At 43.1% G+C, this 23951-nt stretch overlaps 1 protein-coding gene across 1 annotated transcript; it reads right to left on the bottom strand.

Moving 5' to 3' along the window:
- Positions 1-1525: 1525 nt before the first annotated feature.
- Positions 1526-6084, bottom strand: LOC125507249 (mitochondrial import inner membrane translocase subunit PAM16 like 2-like). Its single transcript, XM_048671895.2, has 4 exons — positions 5845-6084; positions 3161-3248; positions 1994-2124; positions 1526-1910 (listed from the first exon to the last, which is right to left on the bottom strand). The coding sequence occupies exons 1-4, from the start codon at positions 5845-5847 to the stop codon at positions 1782-1784; spliced, it is 351 nt and encodes a 116-aa protein (XP_048527852.2). The 5' UTR covers positions 5848-6084; the 3' UTR covers positions 1526-1781.
- Between the last annotated feature and the right edge of the window lie 17867 nt (positions 6085-23951).

Here is a 23951-nt window from a genome sequence, read left to right as displayed (position 1 = left end):
ATGCATACTAGTGACATTCTGTTTGTCTATGTACTCACACATGTACTAAGTTTCCGGTTAATACAATTCTAGCATGAATAATAAACATTTATCATGATATAAGAAAATATAAATAACTTTATTATTGCATCTAGGGCATATTTCCTTCACATCCGCCCCCTCCCACACCCCTATATAAGGTGGGGGCGCAAGGGGGAGGCTCACCCGTTTGCCTGGCCGTTACCTCTCCCATCTCCTTCGCGTAGCGCTTGGCGAAGCCCTGCTGTAGTTACGCTTCCACCACCACCACCACATCATGGTGCTGGCCTAGATCCTATCTACCTCTCCACCCTCCCTTGCTGGATCAAGAAGGCGGATACGTCATCGAGCCGTGTGCACATCTTAGAAGTACCGTCCGTTCGGCACCGGATAGGATTGGATCGCGAAGGGAGTACGACCGTATCAACCACGATTTCTAGATCGTTAACGCTTTTGGTCTACAAGGGTATGTAGACACTCCTCCTCTCGTTGCTAGCATCTCCATAAAATAGATCTTGAGCGTTTCGTAGGATTTTTATTTTTGTTTTCCATCCAACATTCCCCATCACATGTGTATGAGGAAGGACGAGATGACACACGACTAATCGGACAGTTGTGAGCTGTGATTGGGCGGCTAGCCAGCCGGCTGATCTTTCTATATGGGCCGCCTAATGCCTAGCAACCGCCTTTTGCAAAATACTACTTGACGAGGATGGTGGATCAGTGGCCCAGATTTTAGCGTCCCAGAAAAAGCAAGTCCGATGAAAAAAACTAATTTTCCAAATTTTGTCCATGGATGCCGGCATTGTTGTATTGGTCAGCTCTCCGTGAACATCCATTGGCGCAATGGCAGTGGCGTGTCGACGGTTTATTTTGGTGGCGTTAATGGTCGTTTGATGGTCCATAAACCTTGATGTCATTTTATTATGTTTGAGGTGCTTTCTATCAGAATCTTTCTAATAGACTTGATCTTTGATGTCATTTTTATTATATTTGAGGTGCTTTGTATCGGAATCTTTGTAATAGACCTGATTTTTGCAAAACAAACACGTTGCCGATAGAAAATATGTCATGCCCATTCAAAGCATCCACCGTCCATTTGCTCATCGTTCGGATTGCTCACCTCAACTCTTATTAGTACAGAACTACACGAGCTCAAGCTGCTCAACACGTTTAAAATTCCAGGCCATTGGCACGTCCAAATCTTGGATCAGCGAGAGACAGTGGATGCTGACTGGTTTGCTGTTGTGCAGAATTCTGAAGCTGATTGACCAAAACTGTGCACAATATGCTCTGTTCGGCAGCCTAACCCGAAGGCCGAACACCAGACCATCGGCACAACAGACAACACATATTGCAGTCTTCAAAACGAATTTGCATTCCAGGCCCCTGACGGAAAAATATTCCAACGATGAGAAGAAATGGTTCCAGTCTCGCATAGATAAGATGTTACTGAATGGACCAATAGTGCAAGAGCACGGCTGCTACGGCTCATGGAATCATCAAATGAAAACAACAAAATTTCATGCTGAATGCCATACAAGAATTCAGTGATGGCTTACAATTAGTTCTCTAAAGAGCTCACCGTCGCTGCGCTCAATTTTTATTGATGATACAACAGAAGCAACCATTGTTGGTATGTACATTCTCAAGAGGGAGGAAAGAATATACTCCCTCTGTATCAAAATATAAGACGTTTTTTTTTTTGATACAAAGGGAGTATAGTAACAGTATCTAGGCAGTGGATTCTAAAGATGCGAATTTCAGGTCCGAGTTCCATCTTGCTTGTTCTTTTGGCACACATTTTCTAGGCACTCCTTGGCCCGGTGAACCTTGGATTGGAGGTAAAAGCTCCCAGATGTCGCATTTCTCTCGAATAGCTTGTCATACCGCTGCATTCAACATGGTTGATAAGAGGTTGTAGTCAGCACTGCACATGCGAATAGCGAGGAGCCAAGTGAAGATAAGAGAAGACCTGTGCAATCTCTTCCCATGTCGACTGCTCAGTCACACCCAATATCTGCCTCGCTTCTTGCTCGGTCATTGTCTTGCTGGCCCTACGGATATTGTTGATTGCTTCATGGGCCACACCAGTTTTATTTGCATCTAGCAGAATAATGGAGCAATCTATGTAAAGAGGTGATCTAAAAAAAATAACAATAAGGAGGTGCATATGTATAATAAATTTCCTAACCCTTTAGGGATAAATAGTCACAGAAGAGAGTTTGGCAGGTAATAACCATCTTGTACAGACTCATTATAGCAGGATATATATTATGTTCAAAAGACAGAGGCTGAAAGCACCTACCTGTAATGTCTTTTATTGTGAAATATCTATACTGTTATTATGATACACTGATAAACACATGACATCTTACGTATAATTTTTTACTCTAAATGAATCTTAGGTCTGTTTTGAGTAAATTCTAAGCAGACTTATAATCGGGTTTTTTTTTGTTGTAAATCAGAGGTTTTGTGTATTGCATGTGAACACTAGGCAATAAAAAACTATCAAGATAATCCCGTTCTTTTTGGTAAAACAGAGAATATACTTTTCTTTGCCAAATTTATGTACCCCATGAGTTCGATAGCATAACAAGCCTACTATTTTAATTTATATGCAGTCTGCAGATAACCTAAGTTCAATATAAGCCCTGAATGTTTAAACTTGTTTTTATAAGGCTAAACTTCTCGTTCTCTAAGCTAGAAACCCACATATACAAATATTTTGTAGTGGTAATCCACCAAAAGCTGCATCCCCAATGCAATCATCTATAAACGAACAGAAGTAGTAATACTACGTCAAAAGGATGAAAAGCTAGGATAAGCTATAACACACCAAAAGCTGCAACCCGAATGCCAACATTTCTATCATACTTCAGAAATGCTAAAACAAGATAACTGAAACTAAATAAGATTGTTACGACAAATATTTTATTTTATGAACCTGACAAGTTACAAGCACAACACAAAATTGCCATCTCATTTCACTCGTTTTCAGCAAAGTTATTCCAGATTAGTGACCACTGACTACAAAATTCTGTAGTTTTCCATCAAGCTCCCATCCTTTTATGTCCAGGACAAGGAGGTCAAGACATCTTTAGGTCTGGGTTTGAACAAAGATCATAAGGAAGGAACTTACTTTCAAGTGCTTTTCGGTATGCCTGAAGCATAGCTCTTCCTATAATCCCAGAGCCCATGACAATAAGGTTTGCAATTAGCTTCCCGGCCTGAAATTACAAGAAGAAACTACATGTAAATGAGTGTCTCATGCATTTGGACAATATGCCTGAGTGTCAGATCATAGAGATCCAGAATCTACCCAACAGTAAATCAACAATATGCCCGTGGTGAAATCAAGTTTCGGTGAATATGATACTGCACTATAGGCCCAAAATTCAATCAGATAAACAAGCGCAGAAACTGAGGTGTAACTATGCCAGCACCACACACTTGGTAATTAATTCGAAGTTGCTACAATTGCCGAATCAAAGAACCAAGAATACATCTGCCGTGCAAACCTTTTCAGAGCAAATATGCATGACCTATATTGAGTTCATACAAATGAGTACCATACTATTAACACGAGTTAAAAGGACCATCACATTCGCTCTAAGATGCCATAAATTATCCCATCAGTCGGAGTAAAATGAGAAAGATCTGCACTGCATAATTATTTCGGTGCATCCAGATTATAACTGTGTTCAGGGGTACAGTTGCTCAGTCATCTCTTATTGGTTTTAGTTTCAGAAATACTATTCGTGAGAAAACTGATACACAGTACTATTCGATGGTGAAAAGTACAGGCAACCTTATTATTACTATGATACGAAAAATCTACACTCTAAATAAAAAGCAAGCACTCCTTACAAGTTACAACAGTAGAGAATATGAGGGTAAGATATACTGGTTGGTCACATAGATTCAGGGGACTACGGTGCAACCGTGCAAGTATGGCACAAATTAACAACAATAGGAACTAATAGGCTGAACTCAATGCAAAATGATCGCAGATTGGAAGATGAAGTAGTGTTAAGAGGGGTTCAAGATGTCATCAACGTTGAAGAGTCATGGATCTGGTGTGATGTGGCAAGATAACGCATCTCTGAGAAATTGTTGACCTCGACACATTTGAACCGTTAGCAAAATCAAAATGTGTGGTGAGAAAGAAGATATGTTGGCAGTTGCTTTGCAGCCTACGAGGATGTGAGTGATGACATCATCATAACCAATGGCGGAGCTTCAGGCTGAATGTTGGGCAGGCCAGGATAAAAAATTACACACATCACTTGTTTTCCTAGCCAAGTTTCTCTATCATCCTTCCCTATTTTCGGCTGTGCTGGGCAGGCCAAGGCCCAGTTTGGCCCCAACATAGCTCCGCCCCTGATCATAACATCGTTGGGTAGACTCTCCAAGGAACTGTACAACGATAACTGGGAAACCAGCTCGGACAAGCGTGCCAACATCATGAAAAGAGAAGAAAATGAAGTTCTAATCAATGTTCAGGAGATCGGTAACTGGTACCATATCAGTCGGGTCCCGAGCAGGGATAAATACGTGAATTTTCCAATTAATTGGCCGATAAATCAGTTAATTGGATATTCTGTGACCCACCGAGTAGTGATTAACTGACCTACATGCCGATTAACTGGCCGATATTCGGAACAATGCCAATCATAGAAAGTAAACAAAAACGGCAGTTTCTCATAATAGTTGCTTGGATTCAAAATGAGAATTTTATCATACCAAAACCTTAGAAGATTGGAACTCTTAATACCTTCCTAGATATTATGGCACATATATATTCTGAAAACATGTGCCTACACACATTTGCGGTTTCCATACAAAGTATTCTGATCTGTCTGTGCCTACTAGCATACCGAATTTGTTCGGAGACTAGTTGGCCAGTATTCATCCAAAATTTAAGGCACAAATCCATGTGGGAGTGTGTGCCTTATTATGGGCAATTTGGGACTGTGTAATGATTTGTGTATTTAACAGAGCAAAACTTCCAAAATATTTGCAGGTTATCTTCCGAGCTACAAGATGAATCCATATGTGGTGCTCTCTCCAACATGCATATGTCTCCTCCAACATGCAGAGAATTAGGCGCCTATGGCTTTTGGGTGCAAATGTTGAGAGATATTAGCATGGGATGCGTTCAACTGGTTTGGATTGAGGTCCAGTAATAGGTTATGCATAGAGTGATGTAATCTCGTTATGGACCGGTTGTGTTTGGGCCTTGCTATATCTCCTTGTACAACTGTGGATATCCGATACATTGTTTCAGTAGAGATGGCTGTGTGCATCGTATGATGCAAAGGCCAAGGTTTAACCTCCCTTTTGGAAGAAAAAAAATCCAAAGCATCCAATGAGATTGGTTAGTACCCTCCTTGATGCCCAAATCGAAGGATTAGTTCATAAGTACACCACGAAGGGTGGGTGTATGGGATATGTTGCCCCATGCAAAATCTGTCCACGCCCATGGTAATGTAAAACGGTGGTCATCCGTGGTTGACTGGTTGTAAAGATAGATCCCGTGAGACTGCATACTACTCCCTGAAACCCCTATCCAGCAATCCATTTCTCATGTGAATCTAGTGGTTCCAGCGTCGTCTGCGTCAGATAAACAGACCCACCAATCCTACTAGACAGACCCACTAACAACCTGCCCTTCCTGAGTCCTGGAGACCTCGGCCCCAATTGGCGCCAACAAACTATCTATCGATCTTAATTACCAGCAACGACAAGGCGAACTCACGTAGGTGCGCAGCGTGAACATCGAAAGAATCGGTCGGGGGAGGGGGGAGGGAAGGGGCGCTTTACCATGGCTGGTCGTTCGCAGTAGATGCGATCGATCCGAGGAAGGAGGCCGCGCCGGAGGAGATTCGCAGCTGCGGGAGGGAGGGAGGAGAAAGGATTTTTCTTTTCCTCGGCTTCTCACCAATTCGCGTCTGGATCGGTTCGCGCTGGGCCGGCGATTCGTATCGGGAGGAGGAATGAAAGCTCCGGAAGATGCGACTATGCGAGGCATCCGCGGAAGCACAGTTTCTTTTTCTGCACGTATTTTTGAGATTTTTGGGGGTATTTTTTTCAGGGCAAAAATGATTTCTTTTCCGTGAGTCGTGCTTCCGCGTGAAGCACAAATTGTGCTTACTGAGAAGCATAAATGTGCACCGTGAGGCTTCCCGTTTCTGGGTTTTTGTGATTTACCGGTTATGATTTGTTTTCGTTTTTGCTTTTTCCGGATTTTTGAAAGAAAAAAGCCTAAATCTATTAACATGGTATCTAGTTGCTCCCCAAAAAAAACATGATATCTAGTTGCGAAAATCTTGACGCGAGAAACGCAATGGTGAAAAAGGTTTATGATTTAAACTCATGATGAAAAGAGATAAAATGTTTTAAAAATGAGTACGGAAGAAAGCACAAAACTCGCAGGTTGTGACAAGTAATACACTGACAATGGTCACCACCAACAAATCTGGGAGTGACCTTTGCAAAAAACTACCCCTTAACTAGTAATTTAAGATCACGTGACATATGTGGTAAGCAATCCAAAAATTTCAAAAAAAAACCTTATGATTTAAGGGATTCGTGTAGCATATCTCACTTTTTACGAGACATAGCCCCGCTACGTCTTACTGTTCCGCTAAACACGCCGGCCCAACATCCTTGGAGCTATTCTGAAAAGGTTATGTGGACTGGTTTTCAAACCTTTTGCGTGGTTTTTCTTCTTCTTTTTGTTTCAATTTCTATGTGTTTATTTATCGGTTTCTATGTGGCTTTTAAACGGTATGAAACATTTTTACAAGATGACAAGAACATTCATGTATATTGTATAACCATTTTAAAAAATGCCACAAACATATTTTAAAAGTGCATTAACATTTTTCGAAAATGTCACAAACATTTTTTAATAAACATTAAATGTTTTTTTAATATTGGTGTACCATTTTTTAGATACACCTTCAACATTTTTTCAAATACATGTCGTACTTTTTTTAATACATGTTGAACATTTTCGAGTACATGGTGAGCATTTTTTAAAATAGTTGATAATATGCTCACATCTTATGAATGTATTTATTCTATGAGGCAAAATAAAGAGAAACAAGGATGGTGAATTACCAAACTTGATATGATGAAGGTTTACAATCGGGCTCAATGGGTTTATCTGCATGCTATTATGCAACAACTTATGATGAGGACATCACTATTATAGTTACACCCACAGCCCCTGCTGCTACACATATTAAACAATAGTGGAGATCGCGCATGTCAATTAAATTACCAGGTACTTTTGTTTCTTGGTAATGATTCTAATGTTCATGAGAATATAACGGTGTCTAAATTGGATAAATTTGCTTTGCTTAGGATTGAAGGGTCTAACATGGACAAGAAGGATGAACATTAGAGTTTTTGATCAAGCGTGGAAATGAAGGCGTGCGCGAAGGAAAAAACAGAGTTTTCAGTATTTTGGAGCCACCCTGATGACATACAAGGACGTGGACGAAACATACAAGATGACCTTTCATAAAATTTCGTCCATACCTTATTATAGGTGTTGCATCACCTTACATTTGGGTCAGACTCTGTGTAATTTCGAAAAACCTTTTCGTAGGCTACTTTTAGAGTCTGTATTGTAGGGGAAACGATTCAGGAGGTGTTTTAGTCCCATCTTGCCAAGGGTGGACGAATCCCCTCTCTTTCCCCTATAAATACAACCCTTAAGGCGTCATTTAGACTTGGGTTTTGATTAGTTAAAAGTTAGTCATTGCTGCAACTTCACGTACTTCGGTTGTGTCCAACAACCAGACCAAGGCCGCTATCGGAACCCCACTTTTATCAACACTTCATCTATATTCGCAATATTTAGATTGTGTTTACCATATTCTTGCTCGTTATTTGATTGACTGCGGGAATAGACCTTCTGGCATCATCAGTAACCTCCAGGAGTTGGTTTAGTGATTGCTGAGGCGCAACGTCATGCATGCTTGTAGTCGGATCGTAAAGTCAACTCGACCAAATCGATAATTATCATCTCTCTAAAAGATCGGGACGCTCGTGCCTCTATCAACTTGGTTTTATGAAGTGTGGATTTCACTTGTCATGCGGTGTGTTTTGTGAGTGAACTTTCAAGTGAAGGTCAATGGGGGAATTTTTGTTGAACTTTCACCCATCGAGGTGTGTAAGGTAGGGGATGCTAGCTCTCCTACTTATTCGTATTGTGCGGTGAAGGACTATCATGCATGTTACAATTATGATGGTGGTTGGATTGATATGGTCATTTAGGTCATACTAGTGCTCTTTGGATTTCCCATTTGTTATTTCATAATTATTATTTAGTGTGCATGAAAGTAGATGCTTGGAGTGTTTCTCGTCCGAATGAGATCTTAGGAAATTATTGCTTGGTTCTGGCCAAAGTGCAAGCAAGCATAGGATTCTGGTGTTCTTTGGGGCATCCCCGAGGACGGAGGTGAAGATGGCTTTGAATATCCACTGAGAGGATCTCACGGAGAAATACCTTGGTCTCCAATGGCGGCAGGAAGAATTATAGAGCAATAAATTTTAGCATATAAGTGAAAGGTCGCGTGGGAAGATGCAAGGGTGGTGTGAGGAAAAGTTATCTTCTGCGGCAAAGGAGGTTCTTCTCAAGTTAGTTTATTTAAGCTGTACCAACCTATTCTACGGGTGGTTTCAAACCCACTAAAGGGTTGTGCAAGAAATTAATGACAAATATGTCCAAGTACCAGTGGACAAGATCACTTGATAAGAGGGGTATGCACTGATGGTCGGGAAGAAGATAATTGTCTCTAAACCTAAAGGAGGGCTAGGATTTCGTGACCTAGAAGCCTTTAATGATGCTATGCTTCAGAATCCCAATAGCCTTTGTGCCCAGGTTTTGAAGGTTAGTGTAACACCCACAATGCGGCTATATCTCCCACGTGTCAGGGCACAACTTAGAGGCATAGCCGCATGATAAGTTTGTCGCAAGAGGGGTAATCTTCACATAATCTCATGTACTGAATAAGAAAGGGATAAAGAGTTGGCTTACAATTGCCACTTCACACAAATACAAGTTAAACATACATCATCCAGAATACAATCAAGGTCCGACTACGGAACCAAAATAAAAGAAGACAGCCCCAAATGCTAGATCCCCGATCGTCCCAACTGGGCTCCACTACTGATCAACTGGAAATGAAAAAACACAACGAACATGAGCTTCATCAAGCTCCCGCTTGAGCTGGGTTGTGTCATCTTCACCTGTATCATAGGCACCTGCAACTGTTTGGAAGTATCTGTGAGCCACGAGGACTCAGCAATCTCACACCCGCGAGATCAAGACTATTTAAGCTTATGGGTATGAAAGGGTAGTGAGGTGGAGTTGCAGCAAGCACTAAGCATATATGGTGGCTAACATACGCAAATAAGAGCGAGAAGAGAAGCAACGGAGCGGTCGAAAAGCTAGAAGTGATCAAGAAGTGATCCTGAAACTACTTACGTTCAAGCATAACACAAGACCGTGTTCACTTCCCGGACTCCGTCGGAAAGAGACCATCACGGCTACACACGCGGTTGATGCATTTTAATTAAGTTAAGTGTCAAGTTTTTTACAACCGGACATTAACAAATTCCCATCTGCCCATAACCGCGGGCACGGCTTTCGAAAGTTCAAAACCCTGCAGGGTGTCCCAACTTAGCCCATCACAAGCTCTCACAGTCAACGAAGGATATTCCTTCTCCCAGGAAGACCCTATCAAACTCGGAGTCCCGGTTACAAGACATTTCGACAATGATAAAACAAGACCAGCAAAGCCGCCCGATGTGTCGACATCCCGATAGGAGTCGCACGTATCTCGTTCTCAGGACACACCAGATAGGTCAAGCTACGAGTAAAACCAGCCCTCAAGTTGCCCCAAGGTGGCCCCGCAGGTTGCCCGGTTCAGACCAACACTTGGACAAGCACTGGCCCGGGGGGGTTAAAATAAAAATGACCCTTGGGAGCACGACTCTCAAGGGAAAAAGTATAGGTGGTGGTGAGGCAAATGGTAAAACCAAGGTTGGTCCTTGCTAGAGGAGTTTTATTCAAAGAGAACTGTCAAGGGGTCCCCATAACACCCAACCGTGTAAGGAACACAAAATCAAGGAACATAACACCGGTATGACGGAAACTAGGGCGGCAAGAGTGGAACAAAACACCAGGCATAAGGCCGAGCCTTCCACCCTTTACCAAGTATATAGATGCATTAAAGTAAATAAGATATAATAATGATATCCCAACATATCCATGTTCCAAACATGGACAAACTTCATCTTCACCTGCAACTAGCAACGCTAAAAGAGGGGCTGAGCAAAAGCGGTAACATAGCCAAACAACGGTTTGCTAGGAAGGGTGGGTTAGAGGCTTGACATGGCAATATGGGAGGCATGATAAAGCAAGTGGTAGGTATCGCGGCATAGCAATAGAGCTAGCAACTAGCAAGCAAAGATAGAAGTGATTTTGAGGGTATGGTCATCTTGCCTGAAATCCCGCAAGGAAGAAGAACGAGTCCATGAAGAAGACAAACGGATGAAGTCAAACGAATCCTCACAAACGTGACGTTATCGGAACTAACCCGAAGAAGCAACACCGGAAAAAAGCAAACAACATAGTAAACAACCATCACATAAACAAGGCATGATGCACAACCAAGTATGATGCATGTCCAGTTTAAATATGCATGGCATGGCGAAGTGCAACAAACAACACTACAAGTTAAGTGGAGCTCAATATGCAACGAGTTGCATATTGACGAAACACCACATTCAAGTTATTTAGTTCTATCTCGTTTATGTACCCAATAATATTAAATGTTCTTAACATGGCAAGGGGTGAAGCAAAAGAAAACTACCTATCTAGGCAAGTTTAAATGAGGCCGGAACGACAAGCAACAAGTCCGGAAGAACCTCATGAGCATATATTAGATTTGGTACTGTTCTGACCTAAACACAATTTTAGAGTTGTTAAACATGCAAAGCAAATACACCATGTTAAACTATGCATTTTTTTACCCCATTTACATATAAAGATTATTTAAATCCAAGCTACGGTTGATTAATTATGAATTAAATCATTTTAGCATGGCATTAGAGCAAATATAAGCAAACAACATTTTAAGCATTTCAAACATAGATGAAAGTTGGATATTATGAATCTAGACACAATTCTAAGCATTTTACATATAAAGTTTGTTTTAATCCGATGCATGGTTAATTAGTTATTAAAAGCATGAACAGCAAGGGGTAATCTGTAAATATGTAGTTTTTCTGGAAATAGCGAAATTCGTTCATAGCAGAAAAAAATATACATCGGGCCGAATCCGCACTTGGGCCAACAGAGAGGCGCTGGGGAGCAGCTCACCCATGGGCTTTGGCCCGTTGGTGAGGAGGTGGAGGCACACCGCGGGGCACAGTCGAGCAGGCCGGCTCGGCAGGAGGCCCAAGCGGGGCGCTGGAGCAGGCGTCGCAGGCGGTTGGCACCCGATGCAGCCCACGCATCGGTCGCTGGCAGGGTCAACGCGAGCTGGCGGCGCAGGCAGAAGGGACTTGGCGCTGGGGTCGTCCTCCTCGTGAGCTCACACGGAGAAGCAAGGGGAGGCCGGCGATGAGGCTTGGAAAGTTCGATCCGAACGGATCCCTCCGGATCCGATCGGGAATGAGACGACAACAAGCGGGGGTCACCGAACGGAGCGGGGTTGACCCGCGGGCGCACAGAGAGAGAGAGAGAGAGACAAATGTGAGAAGACGGGAGGAAAACAAAGGGAAGAGGAGGAGCGACGGGGCCAGCCTGGGGTCCTGGTGGCTTCGGTCCAAGGCGCTGGTGTGCTCGGAAGACGGGGCGGAGCGAGGCTTTGCTCCTGGTGGTGCATCGAAGGAGAAGGGGAGACCAAACCGAGGTCAACCCTTCCATTCCCGACGGCGGCGAGGCATGTCGAGGTCGACCATGGTAGCGTTGTTCCTGCGGGTCTCCATGGAGAAGACATAGAGCAAGTGAGAGAGGGAACGGGATAAGGAGAAGCAGCAAGGGGTGCGGGTCCAGTGACTGGTCTTGGAGGTGAGATGGGGCGGCGAGGAGGAGGTCCTGGAAGTGAGGGTCGTCGCTGGTTGGATTGAGGAAGAAGGAGGCTGCGGCTGGTTGGGTAGATCGATGGATCGAGGGGAGATGGCTGGTGTGTGAAAACGAGGAGGGGATGGATCCCGAGATGGATCGAGACCGGGTGGCGGCGGCAGGATTGGACTGATGGGACAAGCCTCCTAATTTTTAGGGTTGGACCTCAAGTATATATTGCAGGTGGATTTGGGTGCATTTTGGCCCTCCGATTCAAATCAGACGGTCGAGAAAATTAGGGTGGGCAAGTCCAACAAATAAACAAAGACGTTTTGGGGATGTTGGGTGATGATCCAGACTCAACGGACACGAGTGTCGGTCGGGTTCGGGGAGGTTTTCGGACGCGCACGCGAGTAGGGACGTGGGCTGACGAGAGAGGTTAGGTTGGGCATGGCGGTGAGTGGACTGTGTAGACGGTCTGGAGCTGAGAGAAGAGAAGAGAGAGAGAGGCCCGGCGACTGTTTCCGGAGACCGAAAATGTCCGACGATTTGACCAACTATATTGTCGCTATAGTTATCCGTTGAGGCATCAAACGAACTCCGAATGCGATGAAACTTGGTAGGCGACCTACTAACAACAAAACAACACCGCATGCCAACTTTCATCCCATTCCGAGAATATTTTCCGGCCCCTTATAAAATAATATTTCGGACGTGCCACGGGCGCATGCAAGTGTGTCTGGGCTCAGAACAGACAACGGAAGGAACGGGCAGGCCGAGACGGATGCAAGTTTTGAAAACATGATGATGCAATGCACATGATAGAATGACAAGATGCACACGCAAGCGAATGACATGGCAACGACGGCGAATAACTGGGAGACGCCCGGCGCATCGGTCTCGGGGCGTTACAACACTCCACCACTACGAGAGGATCTCGTCCCGAGATCTAGGATGGCACCGGAGAGAAAAGGAAGAGGAAGAATAAAAGGTAAAACTAAGTTGCTTCTTTGACAAACGAGTTAAACCAAAGAACCTTGAAAGGTTAAACCATTTCGAGAAAAGAATACAACGGAGATGAATGAAGTTGACTATCTCCGTCAGAAAAGAGGAACAAGGAAGAACAAATTCGGACAACACTCCGGTCCAAAAGAGATGCAAGACTTGATAAGATGAAAAGAACTTGAGCAGAGGACACAACACTCCGGTTAAATGGATAAGCATGAAAGAAGACGATCCTCACAAATCGATATGATGATTGAAGAGAGCAACATCACATTGCCTCCGAAACAAATGTAAAAAAGGAATTAAAAGAACGGAGGAGAAAACAACATCCTCTACCTCAAATGAGCTTGCAAAGGCATCCTTAGGCGAAGGGTCGAACAGAGTTGTTGGAAAACCAACAACGAAAAGAGTAAGCTTGTTGTGGGCTTATGGAAAACATCTCGAAATCTTGAGGTGAAATTCTGCCACTAACAAAACCAATAGATTGGATTGATATCAACAAGGAGATGAAAACTCCTTCATCGAGATGAGAAGCGGAAACTGGATCATAGATAAGCACCATAATGGCAACATTCCCAATGGAAGGCTTTCGGTGAAATCTATACCAAGATAACTCCAAGGAAGAAAGTGATGGGTTTAACTATCTCATTCTTGACAATTGTTGAATCATGAGACGCGAAGGGAAATTATCAACAATGACATAACACCACCTCAAAAGATAAGGTAGGAAGAATTGCACTTCGGAATGAAAGATGAAGAATGCTTGAACTCCTCAAAACAAGACATGTGTTGAACACCATGTTTATTTTGGAGTATAGTTTGGTGGAACATAACTTCGAGAGAAATCTTGAAGAACAATTGAAGAATGAAAAGAATCCTTGATGAACCACAATGTAGAGCCTCCATGAAGAACTCCGGTAATAAAAGAATAACGAAAGAAAGAGAAGTTGAAAACACAAGGTGAAGCCTTGCGATGATTTAGAAGAATCTTCGTGGTGATATAGTTGAGAGATCTTGGAACTCCGGGAAAAATGAAGCACTTGAACCGAGAATTTACTTATCGTGAACAAACTCCGGAAGAATGAATCCATCATTTGGATGAAGCAAGAATAAGGATTATGTTATGCGTATCCTTCACCAATTTAAATTGATGACAAGCAACGGATTTGGCATTCTACTTATTCCCCTTGAAAAGGATTAAGGAGAGATATAGCGCAAACTTGAATAAGTCTTCAACGATCCGCCGGTAGGATTTGGAAACAACGAATGAATCAATATGATACCAAGAGAAGAGGAATCTTGAATGAACCACCGTAAGAATTGAAAATGAAAGTAGCAGAGGCACAATTCACCGGGAAGAATTGGAAAAACGAATGAAGATACTTGAGGGAATTTGATACTTGAGAACGAAGAGATCATGAACTGATTAGAGGATATTTGAATGAAGCATCGGTAAGATTTGGAGAATGATAGCTACACGCTGAGAATGAATAATTCTGAGATGATGGGCTCCGAAGAATCGAACTGAAAAGACTCCTGAATTGCTCGGATGGTTGAAAAGAATTCTCACAATCAAAAACAATTATGAGAGGATGGTGTAAAGCTAGAACCAAGAATCTTCAAGAGAACGGATAAGGATTTAAGAGGAACTCTTCTTCGGTCTTCAAATGCAGAGAATGACGATGAGAAACACCACCATGAATTTTTGAGGTACTCCAGACTGAAAAATTAGAAAGGTTGAACCAACGATGAAAGAATTTGAAAGATCTTGGAGAAATACATATGACTGATAATAATTCATTCTTATGTCATACTTTGCAATGATTTGAGAATAACACCGGGAAAATAGAAGAGTCAGGTAAGATCCTAGGAAAAGACCTGTGGGTTAGGGCCCGCTCAAAGAAAAGCACCGTTGAAATGATTTACAAGAGAGATAGCACCGGTTGAATTAAATGGCTTGAATAAGGTAAGACCTTGAAATATCTTGAAAGGATTACGAATAGAAACTTGAATCTTCTGGGAAATCTTCAGCACTCCAGATAAACATGAATAGCAAGAGGTGGATGATTAAGAAGTGCACTGGCATGAGAAAACATTTAAAACGAGGAAAGGGATATGAACAACAAAGCTTGACTTGAATCCACCGGAGAAGAAAGAGAACGGAGAATGATGGACTTGAGGCTCCGTTAGTATCTTCATGAGAATCACCGGATAGGAACATTGACGGAAAAGAATGGAGAGACTTCCCATCAATAAAAGGGATACTTGATTAAAAATCTGAGTCCTTGAAGAAAAAGGGTGGGAGGGCGGGAAAAACAAAGACAACTTGGGACAAATGACACAAACACCATTGAGAATACTTAAAGTTGATATTGCGAATGTTGAAATGATCGGATCCACTTGAAGAGAAACACGCCGGTTGAAAAGGGTTGACATGACAATCCTCGATTATCATGAAGGATTGGTATTCACATAGGAGTATAAGAACAACGCTTAGGAAAGGTATGGAATCAACACTTGATTTCGAAGCAACTCGTATACCACAAACAAAACAAAAAAACAAAGGGCTGGCTTGCAGAATAAGCCGGAAACAAACATATGATAGATCCCATATCGTATCATGTGTCTGTTGGAAAGAATTCCTACGAGCTACTTGAATTCCCACTTATAAACTCCCGAAACTTTTTGGTTATGCAATCAGGTGTTGGGGATACAGGGGAAGCATAATATCTCACCCAAACTAACAATACCTACATCCAGTTGTATCCATCCTTCAACACATAACCAAGGAACCTTCGGAAATCATGTACCTCAACCTTCGAAAACCATCCGTTATACGAGTTATGGCAATACTCCCAAACTCCCGCCCCAGTACTAGGTGGCGCCGAGGTTATCTCACCAACAACTGCATAAAAGAGATTTTCAATGTCGGCGAACTCAGGTATTCCAGAACTGCAACGATAAAATTGTGACGACAACACCTCGGAGCTCAACTCCCCGGGATACTGCCACAACCCCTAAATGCCAGGAGGCACCAAGAACAATGTTCTCATCACAAAACCATCAGAACGATTCCAAGATACCCGCGTGATCCTAAAAAAAATCGTGAAATTTGAGGAGAGAAGAGTCAAAACTCTACGTCAGGAGGCCTCACCAGAGCGACGAAGGGACTGAGGAGTAAAAAGAATCCTACTCTCCAATATATATAATCCTATAAGAATCAAAACATTTTCTTCTAGACTCAACAACGTCAGCGATTCGATCAAGAAGGGGGCTCCTAAGTTGGGGATGGCTCTGATTACTGTAAGTGCATCTAGTGCCACCCCTAGTTGGTTTTGGAGTATTGACGACAAACTTAGTTGAGGGACTAATGTGTTTGTAAGAATTGCAGGATAACACAGGTAGAAGTCCCTTAATGATTCGGTTTTCCTACCAGAGATGACCTCTAAAAATGTATGAAGACATTGAAGTCAAAGGTGGTATATGAAGATATTCACATTGAAGACTATGACAAGAGAAGACATCACATGAAGCCTATGGAGCTCGAAGACTTAGATCTTTCATGGTTCTTTTTCTTCTTTGTTGAGTCATAGGAACCACCGTACTGTTAAGTGGGGTCCAAGAGAACCAGTCAGAATGACTGAAGTGATGCCTAACCAAAACCTATGTCTTCGAGTGAAGACTATGAGAGCGAATCTTGTCCAGAGTCGGACAAGTCAACTTTGCTTGCAGCCCAAGTAAAGTTGCCGTGTGAGTTTGAAATCTGACCATTGGAACACGTGTCAGTTCCTTAGTGACCTAGGGTCATTTCGGACAAATCAGGTCGGGTTGCCTTGTGGCTATAAATAGCCCACCCCCTACAACCATAAACGGTTGGGTGCTTAGAGTTAGTGTACGGCTTCTGTCATTTGAGAGCAACCCACCTCAAAGCATTTGAGAGAGAAATCCTTGCGAGGATAAAGCCCTAACCACCCAGAGCCAAAGAGAATTAGGCATCACTTAAGTCTTCTTGTCTGTGTGATCTGAAGACTTATTACACTTGAGGACTGTGCATCCTCCAGCCGGTTAGGCGTCGCATTCTGAGCATCCAAGAGACATTGTGGATCGCCGGTGAACGAAGTCTGTGAAGGTTTGGGAGTCTACCTTGAAGACTTACCAGAGTGATTGGGCGAGGTCTGTGTGACCTTAGCTCAAGTGGAATACGGTGAGGACTGGGTGTCCTGAGCTGCGTGTTCAGGACTAGGTGTCCGGGACTATGTGTCCTCAGGTTTAAATACCTAGCCGCCCTAACCAGACGTACAATTGTCACAGCAACTGGAACTGGTCCAACACATCATTGTCTTCAACAAGTCACTGGTTTCATCCTTCCCTTCTCTTTACGTACTGTTACTCCTTGTGAAGACATTGTATGATTGCACTATCTTTTATCTTCACTGAGTGACTGTGTGTTCTGTTTGGCTTCATAATTTCTTCCTACTTGATCCTTACTACATTGCTGCTCTTAGTCATTGTGCTTTCACTCTATTGAATACTTGACTATGGCTTGCCTAGTGTAGTCTACCTTCTGCTACAGGGTAATAGGTTTATTTCGATCGTTTGTCTTCACAACTTCCACGTTTTGAAGACTTTCATAAAAATTGCCTATTCACCCCCCCTCTAGTCGATATAACGCACTTTCAATTGGTATCAGAGCAAGGTACTCCCTTGTTCTGTGTGATTCGGTTTAACCACCTGGAGTTTTAGCTATGTCGACTGCGGGGATAATTAAAGTCTCCGCTGCGTGCCCTGTCTTCGATGGAACTGAATATCCCTACTGGAAGAATAAGATGCGCATGCATCTTGAAGCCATTGACGTCGACCTATGGTATGTCGTCAAGAACGGCGTTCCCAAGGCTGGAGAAGGTGTCACTGCTGCTGACGTCAAGAAGTTCGTTCAACTGGACTCTACTGCCAAGAATATCATCTGTGGTCATCTAACCAAAGGACAGTATGGCCGCGTGAGTGCTTTGGAAACATCTAAGCTAGTCTGGGACTGGCTCTCCAAGGTCAACGAAGGCGTCTCAACCCAGAGAGATCAGAGAATCAGTATCCTTCACAACCTCTTCAACCGCTTCAAGAGAAATGACAATGAGAATGTCCAGCTCACATTTGATCGACTCACTGACATCATGAATGAGCTTCAAGCCCTTGGCACTACTGAGATCACCAAGCATGAAGTCGTCAAGACACTACTGAGATCACTTGACAGTTCATTTGACACCCTAGCCCTGATGATTCAAGAACGTCCTGATTTCAAGACACTCGAGCCGTCTGACATACTTGAGAGGCTCAACACACATGAGTTTCAGCTTTCTGAGAAAAGAGATATCTACGGTCCAAACTCTGGGCGAACTCGTGCCTTGAAGGCAAAAGCTGTCTCCTCATCTGAAGAAGAATCTGACAGCAGTTCTGATGATCCTGAAGACATTGGAAGGGAACTTGCTATGCTTGTCAAGAAGTTCCAAAAATTCACCAAGAAGAAAGGCTTCAGAAAGTCTTCCCGATCAAGCTCAAGGAATGATGAAGCTTCTGCTCATGACTACAAGAAGAAAACATGTCACAAGTGCAAGAAACCTGGCCACTTCATCTCTGAGTGTCCGCAGTGGGACAATGAGAAAAAAAGAAGAAGAAGAGCAAGGAATATGACTCTGATGACAAGAAGAAGAAGAAATAGTCAAAGTCCTCTTCCAAGTCTTCTTCAAAGTCTTCATCACACAAGAAGAGCTCATCTGGCAAGGCACGTTCGTTTGTTGGCAAGGAAATGGATTCAGAGGAGGAGTCCGCTTCTGAGGAGGCGGAGGTGGAGTCTAAGGAGGAGTCCGATTCTGGCGTCGCAAGTCTGGCTACAGCATACGTTGCCAAGTCCATCTTCAATGCTGAAGACAATGACCTCATCACCGACACCGATGCAAATGACAAGGACTACTCCGCTCCTACCTACTGCTTCATGGCACACGGTGCCAAGGTAAACACATGCACTACTCACTATCAAACATCCAGTGACGATGACTCTGATTGTGGTTCAAAACCCAGCTACAAAACACTTGCTAAAATTGCAACTGAACAACAGAAAGCCATGGAACATATTCAAAAACTGTTAGACAAAAGCGATGATCTGTTAGGCGCTGAAATGACTCGTTCTGAGTCCTTAATTGAAGATATAAAAAATCTTCACGTTAAGTATGAGGAACTTGAAAGTCATCATGAAACGCTCTCAACAACTCATGAAAATCCTTCCTATGATTATCTTCAAAGGAAGCAAGATCTTGAGAAATTGAGAGCGGCTCATGAAGATCTTCAAAAGGAAAATGAGTCACTTTGCTCCAAACAGATCAGTTCCGCTCAGGAAGGATTTGAACCACCATGTCTTAAGTGCATTGAGCGTGATAATGCTACTACCGTTGCTGAATGTTCTACTTCTGCTACTGTTGCAATATCTTCAACTGTTGATGTGGGAACTAACCCCTCTGCTGAGGATTCCACTGCTATTGCTGATGAGAATGCTAGGTTGAAGACATTGCTTGAAACAGGGATGTACAAAAGTCTTAAAGGGCATCAGACACTATGTGATGTCCTCAAAAAGCAGATCTTGAACCGAAACCCGAGGAAAGAGGGTGTTGGGTTCGTAAGGAAAATGAATGCTGATGGCTCTTACCGGAAACCTGAGAAGTACCCCAAAACCACATGGGTTGCTGCAAAGGAATCTTCAGCAGATCTATCCAATCTATCTGGCTTCTCTTGTGCAAATCTCATTGCCATTGATGAATCCTTTGATGCAAACTATAAACTGTTTAAGAATCAAAATGGTGAAGTGTTTGCCAGGTACATTGGTACTAACTGCAGGAATGGACCGCCTATGAAGAAGATCTGGGTTCCGAAAAAGTGTCTGGAGAATCTTCCTGTGAATGTCATCATGACACCACACGTGAAGAAGACAAACCTCAGACCACAGACTTCATATGGTCCAAAGGCTTCATACAGACAGAGGACTCACCTGAGTCGCACTAACGCAAATGTTTTGCAGGGAAACCGTACTCAGGCCTATGAATATGAGCGCGGTTCATCAAACCGCCATGTTCATAAGACCAAGAACTATTCTGCTTATTCTTATGAGTACTATTGTCCGCTTGCAAGACTTTTTGCTAGGGCTCCAAAGCCAAAATTCTCAGACGCTGCACTTAGACTTATTGCTTCTAAGACACCCTTGAAGATGTGGGTGGCTAAGAAAGCTTAACTCTCTTTTGCAGGGAAAGGTCTCCAGCAGAAAACCAAAATCGTCTGACGCTATTGCTGGGGACCTTAAACATCTTGTAGGGCACAAGATCAAATGCCCGAATGGTCTTACTATGTACTTTGTTCCTGAATCACTTGCTACTCTCCCTATCAGTCCTAATCTGGATCTAATCTTTCATAACCCACTGGTTCGTCAAATGTTTTTGCTTCACAATTCTCTTCGTGAAGCCTATCCCCCTAACTGCACTGTAGGGTACGACACCAGCGTCTTCAGAATGGATTATTGATAGTGGGTGTACCAACCACATGATTGGCAAAAGAAGCCTTCTTATGGACTCAACCTTATGTCCATCCGACAAGTGTCACATCACATTTGCTGACACTGGTAAAAGTAAGGTATTGGGTCTAGGTAGAGTTGCAATCTCAAAGGATCAACACATGGATAAAGTCATGCTTGTTGAATCCCTTGGCTTCAACTTAATGTCTGTCTCAATGCTTTGTGATTTGAACATGATCGTAATATTTGGAAAATATCGTTGCCTTGTACTAATGGAATCTGACAAGTCTCTAGTGTTTGAAGGGTATCGGAAAGATGATTTCTACGTGGTAGATTTTTCGGCAGGACCACAACTTGCCGTATGTCTTCTAGCAAAGGCTTCAGAATGCTGGCTCTGGCATCGGAGGCTAGGGCATGCTGGCATGAGGAACCTCCACACCCTTGCAAAGAAGAAGCATGTCATAGGCATCGAGGGCGTCAAGTTCAAGAAAGATCACTTATGCGGTGCCTGTGAAGCAGGGAACATGACGAGGGCCAAACATCCCTTGAAGACAATCATGACAACCACTCAACCCTTCGAACTGCTCCACATGGATCTTTTCGGTCCCACTCATTACTCAACTCTTACTACTACTGCTTGCCTCTATGGCTTTGTTATTGTTGATGATTATTCTAGATATACTTGGGTGCACATAATCCTTTACAAGACTGAAGTGCAGGATGTCTTCAGACGCTTCGCCAATCGAGCTATGAACAATTATGGTGCCAAGATAAAGCACATCAGAAGTGACAATGGCACTGAATTCAAGAACACTGGCCTTGATACATATCTTGATACCTTGGGCATCACACATGAATTCTCGGCCCCGTACACGCCATAGCAGAATGGCGCCGTCGAACGCAAGAACAGAACACTCATTGAGATGGCCAAAATGATGCTAGATGAATACAAGACCCCAAGAAAATTCTGGCCTGAAGCCATTGATACTGCATGCCATACAATCAATCGTGTTTATCTTCAAAAGCTTCTGAACAGGACATCTTATGAGCTCCTTACTGGCAAGAAGCCAAATGTCAGTTACTTCAGAGTATTTGGTGCCAGGTGCTGGATCAAGGATCCACATCACACTTCAAAATTTGCACCAAAAGCACATGAGGGTTTTATGCTTGGATATGGAAAGGATTCGCACTCCTACAGAGTCTTCAATCTCTTTCTCTATAAAGTGGTTGAAATAGTGGATGTGCGATTTGATGAGACTAACGGTTCACAAAGAGAGCACCTGCCAAATGTGCTAGATGAAGTTCCATCCAGCGAATCAATCAAGCTAATGGGAACTGGAGAAATCATACCCTCTGAAGCTCAACCTAAAGAGGAACTTATCATCTCCGCACTTGATCAACCTGAAGACAATGCTCAGTCTGAAGACAATCCCACTAACAATGACAATGATCAGCAAGAGCAAAATCTTCGCCCTGTACATCCTCGTGTTGCCAATGAAGTGCAGATTGAGAGAATAATTGATAGCATCAATGCACCTGGTCCGCTTACTCGTTCAAGGGAGACTCAGCTGGCAAATTTCTGTGGGCACTTCGCATTCGTCTCAATAACAGAACCCAAGAAAGTTGAAGAAGCATTCATGGAACCTGAATGGATTCAAGCTATGCAAGAAGAGCTTCAACAGTTTGAGCTGAATAATGTATGGGAACTGGTTAAGTGTCCTGATCCTCGGAAGCACAACATAATTGGCACCAAATGGATATACCGCAACAAGCAAGATGAGCATGGTCAAGTTGTCAGAAACAAAGCTCGCCTCGTTGCTCAAGGATATACTCAAGTGGAAGACATTGACTTCGATGAAACATTTGCTCCTGTGGCTCGACTTGAAGCCATACGCATACTGCTGGCCTATGCAAATCATCATAACATACTTCTATATCAAATGGATGTGAAGAGTGCTTTTCTCAATGGCAAGATTGAAGAAGAAGTGTATGTTGCACAACCGCCTGGCTTTGAAGATCCAAAACATCCTGACATGGTATACAAGCTCAACAAGGCACTGTATGGCCTCAAACAAGCCCCTCGGGCTTGGTATGACACACTCAAATACTTCCTGAAGAGCAAAGGCTTCATACCTGGTTCCCTCGACCCCACTCTCTTCACAAAGACATATGATGGTGAACTGTTTATGTGCCAAATATATGTGGATGACATTATCTTCGGCTGCACCAATCAGAAGTACAGTGAAGAGTTTGGATATATGATGCAAGAGCAATATCAGATGTCCATGATGGGAGAGCTGAAGTTCTTCCTCGGTCTCCAAATACGACAGCAACGCAATGGCATCTTCATATCTCAAGAGAAGTATCTCAAAGATTGCCTGAAGAAGTTTGGTATGCAAGACTGCAAAGGCTTCACGATGCCAATGCCAGCCAAACATCATCTGGGTCCCGACGACAATGGTAAAGAGTTCGATCAAAAGGTATACCGCTCCATGATTGGCTCTTTACTTTATATATGTGCATCTAGGCCATATATTATGCTTAGTGTTTGCATGTGTGCTCGATTCCAAGCGGCACCAAAGGAGTCGCATCACTTAGCTGTGAAGCGAATTCTTCGATATTTGGCTCACACCCCAACTCTAGGATTATGGTATCCAAAGGGCTCAGAGTTTGATCTGGTTGGATTCTCGGATGCTGATTATGCTGGTGACAAGGTGGATCGCAAGTCTACATCAGGCACATGTCATTTTCTGGGACGATCACTTGTATGTTGGTCTTCAAAGAAGCAGAAGTGTGTATCTCTCTCCACTGCTGAATCTGAATGCATTGCTGCTGGATCTTGCTGCGCTCAGCTTCTGTGGATGAAGCAAACACTCAAGGACTATGGCATTCATCTGAAGCAAGTGCCACTCTACTGCGACAAACAAAGCGCCATCAAGATTGCCAACAACCCAGTTCAGCACTCGAAGACAAAGCACATTGAAATTCGTCATCACTTTCTCAGAGATCATGTTGTGAAGGAAGATATTGATATCATACACGTCAACACTGAAGAGCAATTGGCAGACATCTTCACCAAGCCCTTGGATGAGAAGAGATTTTGCAAGTTACGGTGTGAGCTAAATATCTTGGAATCCTCAAATGTCCTGTGATTAGGCACACATCCTCACACTTATGCATATTGATAACTTAGATGTGCAACACACGAAGAAAAGTATATCTTCAATCAATGAAGACATACATTCTAAGTGTGAATACATTAATGTGGAATTTGACTTCGGAGCGCCA

The sequence above is a fragment of the Triticum urartu genome, chromosome 1A (genome assembly GCF_056163025.1).
Source record: "Triticum urartu cultivar PI428250 chromosome 1A, HENAU_Tu73, whole genome shotgun sequence".
Lineage (NCBI taxonomy): Eukaryota > Viridiplantae > Streptophyta > Magnoliopsida > Poales > Poaceae > Triticum > Triticum urartu.
This window is presented reverse-complemented; position numbering and strand designations above follow the sequence as displayed.